The sequence below is a fragment of the Aythya marila genome (assembly GCF_965140915.1).
Source record: "Aythya marila genome assembly, chromosome: 1".
Lineage (NCBI taxonomy): Eukaryota > Metazoa > Chordata > Aves > Anseriformes > Anatidae > Aythya > Aythya marila.
The window spans coordinates 29,868,741-29,885,870 of NC_139042.1; the positions used below are offsets into that span (position 1 = coordinate 29,868,741).

Sequence of the window (17,130 nt, forward strand, 5' to 3'; positions counted from 1 at the left end):
GCTTCCATGGACATCTTGGAAGATGTGTGCATCTGTCCACACACCATGCCTTTCCTGGTCTGCGTATTTTCTTGGATGGACAACACGTACACAACCCGTGACTGTACCAGCTGTGGTACACTCCATCCACCGTGATGGACAGCTAAACTCCACCACAACTGCTCCCTCACTCCCCCTCCTCAAAGGGGAAGGGGAAGGAAGGGTTGGAGCGAGTCCTGATGTGGTGCCAGCACTGCTGAGCCACAGACACAACACAGGTGTTGTACCCATGCTGTTCTAGCTACAGATGCAGAGCACAGCACTGCATGGGCTGCTGCAGGGAAAGGTAACTCCATCCCAGCCAGACCCAGAACATCAGCAGAAGCAAGGAAGGTGTTACATTATGTGAACATGTGATTTTCCAAAACACGTCTTTTGGAGAAATTCATTCAATGAAGCAGAAACTGTTTAGGGAAAGGCAAAGCCCTTGAGAGACTGCTGTGGGCAGTTGCAAACACAAGATCCAAGATGCGGCTATGCCAGAAGAAGCTGCCATGGGAATATCGTTTATTAATTCCCACCAGGAAACTGTTCTTCCTCAGTGAGTTATTAGACACAATGCTTGATAATTTATGGCGCTTACTTTTGTAGACAATCTTAGCTGGTTCCTGATGTCTTTGCAACCCCTCCCTAACTCATCTGCCTTTTGTGGAAGCACATTTCAAAGTAGCTGCGTTAGGAGTTTGGCTCTAAAAGTGGAGCTCTAGGTCAAGTATATTATGTTTTTTAATGCAGGAAAGCCATGGACATTTAACTCAGTATTGCAGTACATCCTATTGTGACACCAGCTTGTCCTGCTAACCGTAAGCGTGCCTTATTGCAAAATACAAGCTACTTATTTTGAAGAGTTATGATTTAAAACTCTTCCAGAAAATAAATACTCTTAAAGATTGCCTGCAACATTCTGCCCAGCGTAAGAAATTACATTAGAGGGATCATTGGCATACATTGTCCTACAATCATACATTGTCTGCAGTGCCACAAATGAACATCACATGGGTACAAGTTAACCAGTTGCAGGTAGGAGTTGATCATTGTGTTGTACCAGCTAAATGTAATTCAATGCTGTCCAATGAAATTGTTATTTGTGTGATGTTTCACAGATGTACAGGGCAGAAATCAAATAGGGTCCTGTGCCAGGACTTCAGCTGGAGTTGTGTGTAAGGATTACTTCAGTTTTATAATGTTTGTTGAGGCAGCATGATTGGGTATGCACAGAGACATTCCAGCAGGCCTTGAAATAAGGCAGAAAAAGGGAAAGGAATACATGGTCTGTATGGTAAATGCATCAAAATATTTTGTTTACACTTGCTTTTAAATCCCATCTCCACTGTACTTGTATTTCTAAGCTTGCTAGAGCATTGTTTTAGCACAGCTGGTGCATGTTGGGGTACATGCTGGTAAGAATCAGTGCTGTGTACTGATCACACAGGATTGAGTTCAGTCTAAGGAGGATGAATATAAAGTTACATACATTAGAGTGGAAAATCTGAGTCTCTCACCTACCATTTATATAAACTATAACAACCCAAGAGAGAATGTTGCAAACATGTCTGATAAGGAAACGCATACCCCTGGTTTTCCTGTGCAAGGTGTTAGATTTAAGGTATGCAGTATAACACCAAATAATGGCGCAGAATTATCCATTTGGTGTCCTTTTCCCTGTCTCAGAAGAGATGTTGTAGCATTCAAGGGGACGCTGTGCAGAGAGCAACAGAAATAATAAAGGATTTTTTAAAAGCCTGCAAGGAGAAAGTTGCGGCAAACCTTTATCAGGGTGCTGTCAAACAGCCTAGTAAACATCGCAGAGGAGCTGTGGCTCTGTCTATCACATAATGAAATACCATAGGGGAGGTAGAGTAAGAATGTCTCCTCCAAGCCAAAGAGACCTTGTATTAAACTGAAAAGCATTTTAAATCACCATTCCTAATCTGCATAGTCACATCTTGGTAGACCTTCCCTCACAGAGTGTGATGTTAAAATACAATGTGTTATTGCAATTAGAACAGAAACGCTCAGGGACAGGCAGAAATCATGGAAAATCTACAAGTGATGTCTGCACAGAGTCACTGTAAGAATATCAAAGGGATAATTGGGCATTTCTTTTTCTGATGGAAGAAAGTCTTCTGTTGCCAAAAATGCCTTGAACCCATTTCAGTGTAATTCTGAATATGGTGAACCTACATGTGCTTGGATGGCATCTTAATTATGGGGATTCGTTCATGCAAAGTTTTTAATGAAGTCCTCTACATCAGCATGTAGCTGATGGTCCAGCTGGTCTGACGAATCACGAATGACAGTTTTTTTCATGAAAGACACTCAGTTTGTTTCTTTTTTTTCAGCTGTATGATTTCAGAGGTAAAAGTCAGAACAGAAGTTATTTAAAAAGCTGAAGGTTGTCTCTCTGGCCTGTGGAAAGAGGTGGGAATTTTGCTGTTAAGGCAAGAAATTTCTTAAAATCCCCACGGGGCTGCTGAATCACTTTTGTATATTGACGCTGTATTTTCAGTTCTCTCAAGGTTCTCTTAAACTCTGCGTCATCGGTGTTGAAAGGTAGCTGATGTTTGCATCCATTTTAAGCACTTTTTCCACTTGATCCTCAAGGTACCTGGGAAATGTGTCCTTGATGTTGGTGTCAGCTGTGTGGCTGCATGAGTGCCTTGTCCTATTTGAGGCTCCCCTGTACAAGGAAAACTGTAGGGAGCCACCAAGATGGCCAGGGGGATGAAGAACACGAGGTATGAGGAGAAGAGAAGATTTGTTCAGGCTGTGGAGGAGAAAGAAGTCTGAGAATGACCTTCTTGCTGTCTACACCTGCCTAATTGGAGCTTATAGAGAAGATGGAGACTTTTTTTTTTTTCAGAGGTACACACTGGAAATAAAAGGTCACAAGTTGCAGCAAGGGAAATTCCAGCTGCATGCAAGGAAAAAAAGTTTTCACAGTCAGCGTAGTCAAACGTTGGCAGGTGTTGATATAGATGCTGAGGAGCCTCTAACCATGGAGGCAGTGCCGCGAACGCCTCGACCTGACTTTACAGCCAGCCCTGCGTCGGGTGCAGGGGTGGGGCTGCAGGCTTTGATATTCGGTGATCCTAAAATGCAGCTGGTTTTATCGTGAAACAGAGAAGGTGTAAAATTGTGTGTGTGTATGTGCGCACTTAGTGGGAGAGAAAGGAACTGAAGAGGGGGTAAAAGAAATTATGAGGAAGTGGCGCGTATCAGACCTATTGTATGAGTAATGAAGTGATGAGGAGGGGAGACCAGAGAATGCTAAATTTCCTTATAAAGACAAAATCTATTTCACTATGACGTTTTGTCACCAGTCACTTCCCTCACGGGGCTCAGTCTTGGGCTTGCAGTCCTGGGCTCAAGCAGTTGCTCTGCAGAAGATTTTCTAGTCACGCTGTTTCGACATACTCCTCTGCAATTTACCAACCCACATTAAATTTTACTTTTTTAAGAAGTTCTCCCCTTTCCGTCGGACTGACGAGCACTTGCTCCAGCAGTTGGGACCCACAGCTTGAGCCCGGGAGGTAAGATCCCAGCACCTGCTGTTTTTTACACCCCTCGTTGAGCGTACGAGCAGTTGAACTGCACAGGAAATTGTGGTCGCCATGAAAAAGAAGTGCACGTTCAGTATAACCGTAATTATTTTCCAATTAACTTGTGCAGAGCATTTCTGCTGACCTTCGGGAAAGTATTGAGTGAATTTAATAGAATAGAGAGGTCTATGGCTGAGCAGAGTGGCAGTCTTTGGACTTGCATTCGATGGCATTTGATTAATTTGGCGGGTTGTGAGATACTAATGAGCCGTTGTTTAGGTTGCAGAGAGGATCCTTGTAAAAGGGTGATTCTAATTCCAGCGGTGAGAAACACTGATTCTCAAATCTGATGTATTTTGGCCTGTATTGTGTGCACCACACTGTTAGGACATTCTTTGTAGGCTTTTACAAATTTGCTCTCGGTAAATCAAATTGATTCATGATTTTGGAGCATGATTGTAGTAGGGACTTCTGCTTAAAAAATCAGTAATATGGTGTGGTCCTAACATTTTATTTGCCTTTGAATATTTTGAGTGTTGAAATTGGTCTAACTTTCTTTGGGATTTTAGAACAGGCTTTAGATAAACTTCGACTTGCAAATGTCTACAAAAATCTTAGGTAGTGCCATTGTGAACAGGAACATTTTTGCACTGTAAGAGCTGTAGACTTGCTGTTTTTGTCAGGTAGTAGTTTCCTCACTATGTGCATTTGGTTTGAACACTGTAAACTGACTCATAAGCCTGCAAGCAAGTTGACTTTTCAGACAAACAGAACCTAAGGTTTTCGTAGTGTTGGCAGCCACATTGGCCGACTGACCCCTCACTGCTGCAGGTACTGAGTGAAGATGATCTCTGTCAAACAGTAGATGAGATGGTGCTGTCAGAGGTGCAGGTGGGTGCTCAGCAGATGGCTCTTCATCTTGATAAACACCCTGAAACCTCTTGTGTGGAGACACTCCAGCATGAACCACCTCCCTCCCCTCCCGCTCGTCAGACAGGAGGGGTTTGCCCTCTCAAGATGGCGCCAGAAGGGCTGTAGAGGTGCTGGCACCAGGGATGGGGCTCTTCTGGGTGAAGGGAAGACAAGAAAACCCCCTCTGTGGTGGGAAACTCCACCAAGAAGGGATGCTAGAGGCAGGAGGGACTGGGAAGTACCTGCTGGTAGTGATGGGGATTTCTGCTTCAGTCCTGACTGTGAGGTCCAGATTTACTTAGCTCAGGAGCTGAAGAAAGTGCTCACACAATAGGTCAAAAAAAAAAAACAAATCAAATCAAACCAAACCAAACCAAACCAAATCAAAACAATAGCAGGGATTCCATTACATTAAGATTTTTTAATCTGCTTCCTCAGTTGAAATCAAGTAAGAGTTTGGACTGAATACCTGTACGGCTACAAAATGTTTGAGGTCCTGTATATAATTTGTTGTATTTAAACAAGTCAAGTAGTGCTGCTTCTTCTTCCCTGCTCACAAAATCTACCTTGCATGCCATCATGTTTTATTATGCCACTGATTTTCTTAAAATCTTGTTCCCTTCTAATTACAGTTATAAGCAGCCTAACACTCAGCTGCGTAGCATGAGCAGAGTTATCTTGATAGAAATCCTACAGTAAAAATAATTAATATACTTTTTTAATTTATGAACGAACTTCAGAAAGTTGAGTAAAAAGGAAGGGGAGAGGTCAGGAAATTATAAGGCATTCAGAAATGCAGCTGATTTTCACGCTCTTATCCCTTTATGCAAAACATCAGACTCCAGTGACATGCTGATACAAAATGTAAAGTACTCCTCAAAAAGAAAAATATTTATGAAAGAAAAATGAAACGGCATTTAGCATCCTTAATCCAGCTGTGCTGTAGGGCTCTGTACTGATCATTCTGTGCATCTTTTCAGTCATCAAAGGGGAGAGCTGCAGGACAGGAAATAAATTGCTCTAGAGCTTGCATTGGTTGAGCTCAGACCATTTCAAAGTTGCTCGCTGTGATGAATTAACAACGAGCATTAATTACCAAGAAATGTAGGGTGAAACAGGCATAGGTGAGGCAAAGTGCAGAGGAGAGGGTCATGGGCTCAGGGAAGCATGCCATAAAGCCAAATTTTTCTTCAGAGGGAATGGGCACAAGAGGATTCAGCCTCCTCCTGTTCCACTTACTGCTGTGGTTTCCCAGTGTAGACCCAGAGACCCTACGGTAAATCCAGGTGGAATCAGTCAAGTGCAAATGTATATTTATAATTTATATCTCAAAACAATATCTCCATCTCCTTTTTATGGCTGGACTGTGTTTTTAATATTTTCCATGCATATAGGAACCGTTTTCCTGCTAGTGATCTGGGAACACCATCCATGCTCTCCTTCTCTTGTATCAGATACTGGGTTTTTGCAGGAGATTGGGGTCTGAGTCACAGGATGCTGTGACCAGACTTTCTGCCATCGTTTTGCAGCATGATGACTACCTTACGGGAACAGGAAGAGAGGCTTTTATCTGTCTGCCACAGGGTTTTGTATCCAGTCTGCCACCCTGGTCGTGATGGGGCAGGTGTGGGGTAGCTCCTCGTACCAGCATCCAAAGCAGCCCCTGGAGATGCTCTCCTCTTCCCCCACCGTAGTGAGCAAAGGTGGGACTGGGTGGGTCAGGGCTTTCTTTCCCAAATAGGAAATCTGCTTAAAGACTGAAACTGTCAGTTAGCGTGGCTAGGGTTGAAAACCAGCTTCAGTCAAAAAAAAAAAAATCACCACAAGCTTTCAAAAATCAGAATTGTTCCTATTTTTATGGGGATGTGTTTTCACTTAAAAGCTAGCTAGGTTTTGTTGGTAAAGGGACAGAGAAGACAAGTTACCCAACAAAAAATGTACAGTTGACTGGCTAAATATTTTTCCTTTTTCAATAAAAATTCTGGAGGCTCTGATTGTGTAAACAATATGCACATATATACAATATACACATCTCCCTGGTAGGATATATCTGACATAAAAGGACAATATTTGTGGGTTCACAGCTCTACGTCCTGAGTGCCTTAATTTCCCTGAAGGACTAGCACTCCCTACTGCTGGACAGTATATTGGAAAGAGTTCTCCATTCCTCTCTAAATTCTGTGGATTTTTCCTTCCTAAGACCTGTTGATTTGTATTTGATTTTGGATTCATGCACTGCAGTGACAAATGAAGTCCTTTATAAAATGGAACATTACAAAAATTACGCATGGAATATCACCAAGTTGTCTTCTAAACAGTGGTAAATGTCTCCTCTCTGTGTTTCTTCAAATCCATAGTGAATTAAATTATGTGAACCTTAATAATCCCAGTGTCTGTATACACATTGAGATTTTGCTGTTACAGACTCTTGGCTTTTAAACTGCTTTTGAGGCAAAGATTGTCATTTACTGTGAGATTAATTGTGAATCTCTAACACGTATCAGGGAGGAACTAATCGCCACACCTTCCGAAAGACTCCTGTTTGTATTATATATGATGATTTAAACATCAAGATCCTACTCGGATTGAAGGCACTGTGAGATTTTGGATAAATTATCTATTGCTAATGGAACCAAATATGTTTCTACCTTAGCATTTAAGATTTAGTTTAGCATCGTTAAATAAGAAAAACTTGTTATCTATGTGTGTATCTGTAGCTATTTAAATAGGCAAATAGTCATACCACTAAGTGCATGAGTTGAAAAATGAACTTTTTAAATGAACCTCATCACCTGTTCAAATATGTTGCAATTCTTCATGCATCTTCAATGATTTTCAAAGCTGTTATGTGAGAAATGCATCTAATTGATAAGTGGCTCAAAACCTGATGGTATTTGCTAATGCTATCAGTCATGGTGAGTAGCTGGATAGCTGACTAACTAATCAGTGAGGAAAAAGGCATAGAGACATGTGGATTTTGTTTGTTATCATACATCACTAGCAGAAAAAAAAACTATCAGAAGTGTTGATGCAATCTGGCTGGAAGCTGTGACACCGATCTAGACTAAAAGACACTGATGGGACTGTGTGCTTGTCTAAGCTTGTTGGATTCCCTGGAGCCATCACCACAAATTATCACTACTCCAAAGTGGCAGTAATTCTGACGAAATTTAGTGTTAATGCTGCTATCCTACTTGGCTGTGGGTGCATTATGGATCAGAATTATTATTTAATCAGAACTGAAACAACAGCAATAGGTACTAACGAATGTATGAGGAGCATGCATGAGAATAGTACACGTGCCAAGAACATGAAGTTTCATGGGGAGATAAAGTATTCTGGATTATGGAAAACAATATGTTTTGCTGAATGCCAACAAGATGGTTTTGCCTCAATTATTTTAGTTAAAAGTGTTTTTTGTTTTGGTCAATGAGCACAAGATGAAACTTTGAAATTGAGGAAGTTCTAGGCAATGCTGCTGTGGTTATAGCATCGATTCTTCTTTCAACATGAGATCCACTGAAGAATTTCTCTTTTTCTTGCTCCTTTGTGAGACCAAAATTGCCAACACTTGTCTCCAGCTGGACAACACTTAAAAGAGCCTGATTCATAAATCTTCTCTTATCTCATCCTTAGTCCTTCCATACTGTAGAAAATATACTGATTGAGACATAATTTGAAGAGAAATGCACGAAAAAGGGGTGGTAGCTGTGTCAGGGGACATATGGACTTGTGGGGAGGACCTTATAAGAGAAAGGTAGAGGGAAATATTTCTGGAATGGACTATCCTATTGGGGATATTTCCATGAGCACACAGGAATGAGGAGCATCCCAGGAAGAATGGGATAAAGAATAAATTCTCTGGCACTTCAGATATATCTCAAGAGTTTCTGGGCAGTTTTAGGGGCACTTCTCTTATTTCTGCCTGCTGGTGCCATTGTCCCAGGTAGGCTCTGCACGAGGAAAGGGATGCTGCTCCTGTCTGTCTGATACCAGCTGGAAGAGGAAGAGCTGAAGAAGTACTCTCACAACCCTTGCGGAAAGCTAGACATTTGGAAACTGAAATTGTGGATGAGAGAAGAAACAGAAAAGAGAAGGAGCTGGAGCTGTGAACTCTAATAACGCAAATGACACAATTTTGTGTGCAGGGACTTTTTTTAGGGGGGGAAGGGGCACGGTCTTGTGCTTCCCCATGCAATTCTAACAGCTGTATTTTGCAAGACTGAAATGCTTGGTGTTACATCACTTTCAGAAAAAAAAATAAACAAGTTTGAAGAGAAGAAAGCAGAAGAATTGGGGAAATTCTGTGACAGGGAACACACGTGCAATCCATTATCTGGTCACTCTCCGACAGCTTAGAGGGGTGATCATGTTATTAGCAAAGTGCTAGTGCATTAACGAAATAAAGCCTTAATGGTATAAAATGAGTAGATATTAGTCATTTATTCAACTTTATCAACACCAGAGTCATGGTTATATTGATCCTGATCACTTAATATCTTTTTGTAGAATGTAATGCTGCCTCATGAAATTTGTTATTTTTTGCTTTGGGGGAAAGTGAGACTTTAAGTGTATCTATCAAGTGCAGTTTTACCTCTTCAAGGTTTTCATTTTCTTGCCTATAATAAAGCTTAAACAGCAGAGAAATGGAGGGAAATATGAAACAAGGTAACCATTTAATATAAGTCATGGAAACCTTTAGGTTTTAATGGCTTTGCCATTTATTATTTAGATTGCATTGTGAATGCACGCTTTGCTAAGTAATACATAACAAGGCCACTTCGCAGGCTCTGGACTCAAAATCGAAAGAGATGAAGGTTTATCAATAGTGCTGTGTTTCAATTTAACAGTAATGTTAGGGTTTTAGTTCGTCCTTTACATTCCTGACAGAAAATAGTTTGTTATCAGATCTCCTAAAACAGTTTGATAGTAGATCCTTCTGTAAGGTCAAATAAAAGGAGGCTTATGGCATGGTTTTGTCTGGATATGACAGCAGGAGAAATAATGCTTCACAGAGGCTGTTCTGATACCTATTTTTTACAGTTCTCAGCAGCTCACATGAGACCATTTTGTCTTTTTTATGTAAACCTGTAACTCAACAGTCTTCTGTTGAGCAAGGAGTGTATTTGCATAACAGCTTTTTTGCTTTTGCAATAGTGGGCTTATTGCTGTTTGGCAAACAAGAATGAAGTGTCATGTCCAGGCAATGTATATTTCAGGTGTTCTGATAAAGATCTGAAGCTCACTTTGTCTCAAGGAATATTGTTCTTCTGAAATTTTATCACCTTCCATTTCTTTCTTGTTGGCAGTTTCACTGTCAGCATCCTGCCTCCACATCCATGCATATGCTGACTTTCATCTTGTTCTCTCTGATGGACTTCAGTGCTTTCACTGATCTTCAGCCATGCCAAACTCAAGATCCTTCCTCCCAGCTGCTGATGACCTTCAAAGTCTCGTTTGTGCTGATAGCTAAGCTGTTGTTCGCATTTGTTCCTTCTTAAATTCCCTTCCCTCTTGCTATCCCTCCCTCCTGCCCAGCTTTTCTCTCTGCTCCTTGTCATTCATCTCTGTGCTCAATGTCATTTCTCCTGTATCATTCTCTGTATTTTTTTCCCTGCATCGGTCTCATCGTGCTGATTTTGCAAATGTTTTGGAGCAGAGATGTGTACTTACAATGCCTTGTGGACTATCAGTAACTGGATCGTTCCTAGAGCTGTTAGTTAATTCTCTTGATGGGGTGCCCAAGGTATTTCAGGACAGTGAGGTGCTAGAAGTGTTTGACCTCTAGAAGCAAATTATTCTGGTCTTGGCTGATAAAATCAGAAGGAAGATATAGGGCCTGACCTTCCATACCATTATCCAGAAGCATTTTGCATTTCTTTGTGTCTAAATATAGTTTATTTTTAATGATCAGAGCAAAGTAGGCAGTTTATATACAGAAAAGAAGCTTTTTAAAAATGTACTTGCTTGTTTGCTGTCTGCTCCTGTCTGTTGCTTTGGACTTTTATAGCTGCCTCACTCTGGATTTTCCTATGTTCTGTTTTACTGCTTAAACAATTTCAGAAATGATAATGACTTTTAATAGCGTATAACACAGTTGTGTTTTGGAGCAGGCCATCACTGTACCTCCATCACTCAAGTACAACCAATCCTTGGGTGATGTAGGACCAGTTCTCACCCTGAGTTCAGTGTTCCCTGCTATGTGTGGCCACCTTTACAAAAGAATGGGCAATACCGACCTAAATAAAGATATCAGAAGGGTTCACTGCAGCAAAAACCCTCATCCTGTTATGTATTATTAGTATAATCTCATGTAAAAGATACGTACAATTAATAGGATTCTGTATTTAACAGGTTGGGTGCAATCAAGAAAAGACCAGCTTAGGTTGGTGATAAGTTTTGCTAGAGGCTATAAAACTCTTTGCAAAAGCAGTAGGCAATGTCCTGTTGTGTTTCTTCCCTGTTACGCTCTAGAGTCTTTCGTGCTATTAAAAGTTGTGTTGCAAACTGTATTGCTTGATAAAATGACTGGAGAAGAATTGGTGATCTTGCAGTGGAATATGGATTTTCTCGCTGATAGTGGTGCAATATTTTCATGCGTCCAGAAGCTTCTTAGGTAGTCTACATGCTGCAAAAACATGAAGAAAAAAGAGTAGTAGTGAGGAATTGTGCAGAAAATAGATGAGCATAACAGAGGAAGACTATGGATCTCATGGTGCCAACATAACCCACGTTGTTAGTGGATCACAGGGAGTTTTACAGACAATCCTTGAAAGCATCACTGGAATTACTTAGTACTTCAGTACCAAACATCAGCCCCATTGTGCTGAAAACAGCATAGACATTCATGGGCCCTGAGAGTGAGTGCCTTATGGATTATGCTGTATTCCTTTACTTACACAACTTGGAGGTAGTAGCTGAACAGATGTTTCTCTGGAAGCTGTTTCTAGGCCTTACCCCAAAATCACAGTGATGAGGCAGCTAACGCATGACACCACTGGGAGAGAGCAGACAAAAAGCCAAACACATGAGATTGCCTTTGGGCAATTTCAAACCCATTTCCATAGTGATGCTCACTGATAAGGAATCAATGCATGAGTTCAGGACAGCATTAAATGTGAAACCTGGATACACTGTACACTACTCTGTGTGTTTGTAGAGGGCTGTAAAAAATCTGCCATTTTTTAATTCTTCCCTGAATATGTTTATATAAAGTTTGGAATCCAAGTATCCAGAATGCAATGGTGCTTTTAGTCTGGGAATGTGGTATTTCTGAATTTCTTTTCCGATATTTTTTTTAAACACTGGAACTGCAGCCACCGTTTTCCAAGAACAACTCAGGTTTCCATTCTATTTTATAGTTGTTTGCTTAATTAATACTTAAAAAGACATAGGACACTAAAGTCATTCTCACAAATACAGAATAATAAACAGCTTTTCTTCTGAATAGTTTTCTCCATGAGGAGATATGAGGGACAGCAGGTGAAGTAAAAAGCAAAGAGGTAATTATAAAGTGCATCTTATGGCAGCGTGTTGGATGACGTAACAAGCAGAAGTAAATTTTCCATTTCTAGGCACCTTTTTAAATAAAATAAGTCCAGTCAAACCCTTCCTCATGGCTTTGGTGAAAGGAAAGGCAGGAAAACTTCTTCCAGCCATCCATCCCTAAATCTTAGGCAGTGGGCAAGTCCCTAACCTCTTCCCACAGCCAGAAGGTGGGACATCCATCTGGGAAGCCTTGTGCTGCCAGGGCTGCTGAAGAAGCACCCTGAGCTATGACGAGTCATGTGTCCAAAGGGGGAATTACAACAAAACAGCATAATTTTGTTTGCTTTTCTCCGTAAGAAACAAAAGTGAGGGGTAGGATTTAATTCCAGTGAAGTTAGTATAAATAAAGCTGATGGGATTTTTAGTAGGATTTGGCAAAACAACAGGAGTGACATGGATTTATACTGCAGGTACTCAAGATTTTAACCCATCACTTGGTTTTGAGATGCAGAGAGGAACTGGGCTTTCAGTTATGAAGAATCGCTATGACAATTTGTATCATAGAATCATAGAATCATAGAATATCCTGAGTTGGAAGGGACCCTTAAGGATCATCAAGTCCAACTCTTGACACCGCACAGGTCTACCCAAAAGTTCAGACCATGTGCCTAAGTTCACAGTCCAATCTCTTCTTAAATTCAGACAGGCTCGGTGCAGTGACCACTTCCCTGGGATCTGGTATCCATGCTGTTAACTCCAAAAAATTAAATCCATAAAGAAAATCTCTCTTTTTTTTGGTGATGATTACAAACCCAAAAGGGAACTGCACGAAAATGAGTGCTTTCCTCTTGCAGATTTTACAGATAAAGCATGGCGTCGACAGCACACTTCTCAGAGGAGGAGATGGCAGAGCTCCGGGAGGCTTTCAGCAAAGTGGGTGAGTATGACCGGAAAGGAGTGCGAAGTTGTAGCTGGCTTTTTGCTCCAACGCTGACCATCCACGTTGAAACAGAGTTTACACCAGCACTGATCTGCTGTGTCACAGAAACCACAGCAAGTCCTGCCTGCCCCTGCAGACCTCCCAGCCAAAACCACAGTAGCACGCTACAGAGCAGTACTAGAGGCAGAACAGCAGATGTTAGGAAATAACTTGAAAAACCACCTATACAGAAAACCATGTTAGAAATACTTGGAAGTGTTTTCCTAGAAATGCTGTTTACTCCTGGAAAATGATTCGGAAAATAATAAGTTTTTACTTTAATGCAAATTGAGTACTCCCAGGGAGGAAGAGTCTACAGGGAACAAATGTGCAAATAGCTACAAAATTTGTAATCCCTTTACTGTGACCTTTTAAGCCCTAGTTATTTTTCAGCTGTGTGTTTCCTTTATGAGCCTTCAAAGGTCTCCACTGATTTGTTTCCCTTAAAGTCATGTGGATCTATCACTGTCTACCCAAATCCTCAGAAAAAGTATCTCTCACAGCTGATTTACTTCTATTAACAGATCCGTCAGCTTTACTGGATTATGTGTTATCAGTTGTCCTTACTGATTCAGATGATCTTTTCATTTCTGAGCACACAGCAGTCCAGGCAAAATTTGAAACACCTGGTCATTGTGTGTGCCAGTGTACCCAAAGCACTGGGCTGTACCCAAAGGCTGGAAGGATGCTCTCATGCCTTTTCTAGACATTTCCCTCTTCAAGTCCAGATCCTTTTGTTGTATGACTTCAGAGATGGGTGGGATGCACTCTGCAATCTGTATTAATCCAAGCTGCGGATGCTGACAGCTGAGGGCTCAGCCCTTTTTGCAGCATGCAGTGACTCAGTTTGCAGCTCACCACGCAGGAAATTGACACCCGCCTCTTTGAAATCACCTCTGCCTCTGGGCTGGGGAAAAAAGACTGCAGAATAAGAAACACATAGACAGATTAAAAAAAAAAAAAAAAAAGCACTTACCATCATGGGCAAAACTGACTTGGCATAGGCAGATTAATACAATCTTTTGCCTATCACAGGCAGACTAGAACAGTGAGAAACTAAAAGCAAACTAAAAACAGCTTCCCCCCATCCACCCCCTTCCACCTCCTCCCCCCGAGCAGTGCAGGGGAACGGGGAATGGGGGCTGTCGTCAGTCCCTGACACTTCGTCTCTGCAGCTCCTTCACGGTCCCTCTCTGCCCCTGCTCCCCGTGGGGTCCCTCCCACAGGATTCTGGCACCCCCAGACCCCTGCTCCTGCGTGGGCTCCTCTCCACGGGCTGCAGCTCTGGCCAGCAGCAGGTCCCTTTGGAGCCACCTGGAGCTGGCTCTGGTCTGACATGGAGCAGCTGCTGGGCTTTGCTCACAGAGGCCACCTCTGCAGCCCCCTGCTTCCAAGCTCTTTGCAAATGTGAACCCAATACACACATGCATTTCCAAACCTCTTAACTCGTGACTTGTGATGATAATAGATGCAAAAAACAGGCCAAAATCACAAGTTACATCTATGAATACATGCAGATGCAGTGTCTAACGTAATATCGCATCAAGTCCATTTTCTTAGCTGCTCCGTAGGCAGGATAATCTCTCTATAAACCATGTGTTTTTCTGTATGTAAACTGTGAAAAGTCCACTGTATCCATCTAAACATAGCTTTGTTAAAACATTATTGTGTGTCTAAAACATGTAAATTCACCAGCATGAGTTTTTGTTTGTTAAATGGTGACTGTAATTTTTTTGGGGTGTAAATGCCACTGCAGTGCTTGAAAATAATGAACTTCAGGATAACAAATCTTTATATGTAATGTACACTTCTTCAGGTGAAATAAAAGCAATGGCCTTTGTGTGCAGAAAATTTCATTGGGCTGGTAGAGAATCTCAACACTCCTTTTAATTTTTGCAGATGTTAGTGGAAACGGCTTCATCCATGCCAACGATTTAACAGATGTGTTGAAGGCAGCCAACCTCCCGCTCCCAGGATATAAAGCCAGAGAACTCGTTCAGAATTTGACAACCACAGAGGATGGCAGGATCAGCTTTGATGAATTTATTTCAGTAAGTGAGATATTATTTCAGAGACTAAATACAGAAGAAGACAAAAAAAAAAAAAAAAAAAAGACCATTTTTAAATAACAGAGTTTGTTGGGAATTTTCAGTTCATTGTTTTAGCTGAGAATACAATTTCCACAAAACTGACCTTTTCTGTGGGTAAATATTTAGTTTTCCCCAAAATGTTTTCATTATCTGTGGTGTTCAGAGTGGTCCCTGGGGCACAGGAGAGCCATGAGCACAGGATCTCATGGGCATATCATTTGGCCAATGTGTTCCCTTGCTGGAGAAGACAAGAGCAGGGTGTAACCAAACTAGAAATCCTGCAGTTAGCTGGGACAAATTAAATGAATGCAGCTGTGTATTGAACAGGCTTAATATCTTTCAGTTTGGTTAAGGTGATGGGATGAAGTTATAAGTTGAAAGAAGATAATGTTATGGCTACATGGATATGAGAAATTTCAACAGGATACAGATGAAAATGAAAACTTTATGGGATGCTTTTTATATTAAAAAAAAAATATATTTTTTTTTTCTGGCCTGAACTGTGAGAAAAGCAAATGCTAAAATTTCCTTTGGGATGGAGAAACAGATTTTTACTTGTCCTTTTCTCAAACTGAAAACTTCAAAAGCACTCCACCTGCTAACTTCAGCTATGTAGTTTCATACCATACATGCTTCTGTCACTTAGCTGATCTTTGTTCATGGCTTTGAAAATATAAGAGCAGATAACAGTTATTACACAGAAATCTGCTAAATAGCACAGAAGCTGTGCTTCTATATGTGTAAAGCAGAGGGGATGTGTCTTACAGCCCAGGAGCTCGTGGTTTTAGCTTGGTTTAACTCTCTGAAAATGTAAAATTGTCTCTTTTACTTGAAAGATTTTCCAAAACCTGAAGAGTGACGATGTTGCTAAGTCATTCCGAAAACAAATCAACAAAAAGGAGGGGATCTGTGCTATTGGTGGGATGTCAGAGCAGTCCAGTGCCGGCACACAGCACTCCTACTCAGGTAGGTACAGGGGCCCTATGCTGGTAGCAACCAGGAGCAGATGTCCTCATGGGGATTTGTCTGCACCTTATCTTGGTGCAAATCCAAGGGCTTTGGCTTCTGTGAGGTTTGGCAGCTGTAGAGGTTGCTCAGGAGAAGATGATTTGAGGCAAGGAGTTGTGAAAGTGACAAAACACCAGAGTTACATCCTTGTCAAAAATAACGTGAGCAGCTTTACTGGGGTGGACAGAGCTGGGACTAAAGAAAGCTCCATCTGCCTTAGCTTCTCCCATCAGGAAAGCCTTGCAGCATCCTGACGTGGCTTCAGCTGCATGAAGACTCTGGCCCTTTGCTGTCCCTGCTCACCAGCAAGGCAAGGCAAGGAGCCCCTGCTATTGCTAACCCATTTCCTCATACATTTTCCCTCTTCTATAGTAGTCCCTCTGTAAATCTGTAACCAAATGGTTCCTGACCTTTTTGCTAAAGAGTGCATAACCCCACCAGGCCTCAATGCATTCAAATCACTGTGTAAATGCAAATTATGCTTAGCAGAGCATAGCATTCGCAACATATAGTTTCATGGGAATTTCATTACCCATCTCAAAACATGCTCACCCACAAGACGATGGGCAACCCCATTCAGTGGAAAGGAATATGGAGGGTTGAATATACTGAAGCCCATTGCTCTTGTCAACTCATTTTGTCCATTTTTCTACTCTGTGCTGTGCTGAGCCATGTATATTCCCCCATACTGGTCTAGCTAACTCAGGAAGACATATATTTGCATTCTCTTCATTAACTTAGGGATGAACAGTTACACAGCTCACTGATTCACTCAGCTGAAGTACAGAACCCACCTGTACAGAATAAATGATACCCCCTGCTTCCCTTAATGACAAGATTAAGTTCTGCTCCCCTCTCAACAGCTGTGGTCAGTCACCCTGTACATCCTTCTTGATCCTTTCATGAGTTTCACAACCTCATGCCTGTTTCCTGTCTCCTCAGAGCCTTCTTCCCTTGTAGAGGTTCTGTAATTAGTCACATCCAGATTTAGAAGAGTCTTTTCCCCCATGAGTCCCTCCTTTGAAAGCAAAATGATGGTGGAGATGTAACACAGCAAACTGATGGATTTGAT

The 17,130-nt window shown here is 41.5% G+C and overlaps 1 protein-coding gene across 2 annotated transcripts in view; it reads left to right on the top strand.

Moving 5' to 3' along the window:
* LCP1 (lymphocyte cytosolic protein 1) overlaps window positions 1–17,130 on the top strand; it is a 45,886-nt gene that overhangs the window by 13,003 nt on the left and 15,753 nt on the right. The window contains exons 1-4 of one of the 2 annotated variants that reach the window (XM_082783987.1): window positions 3,385–3,572; window positions 12,836–12,918; window positions 14,860–15,011; window positions 15,887–16,016. In XM_082783987.1, the coding sequence (XP_082640113.1) occupies window positions 12,852–12,918; window positions 14,860–15,011; window positions 15,887–16,016 (349 nt within the window). In that variant the 5' untranslated portion in view covers window positions 3,385–3,572; window positions 12,836–12,851. Of the gene's footprint in view, window positions 1–3,384; window positions 3,573–12,835; window positions 12,919–14,859; window positions 15,012–15,886; window positions 16,017–17,130 lie in introns of those variants that run through there. The other variant, XM_082783988.1, reaches the window with a different exon arrangement.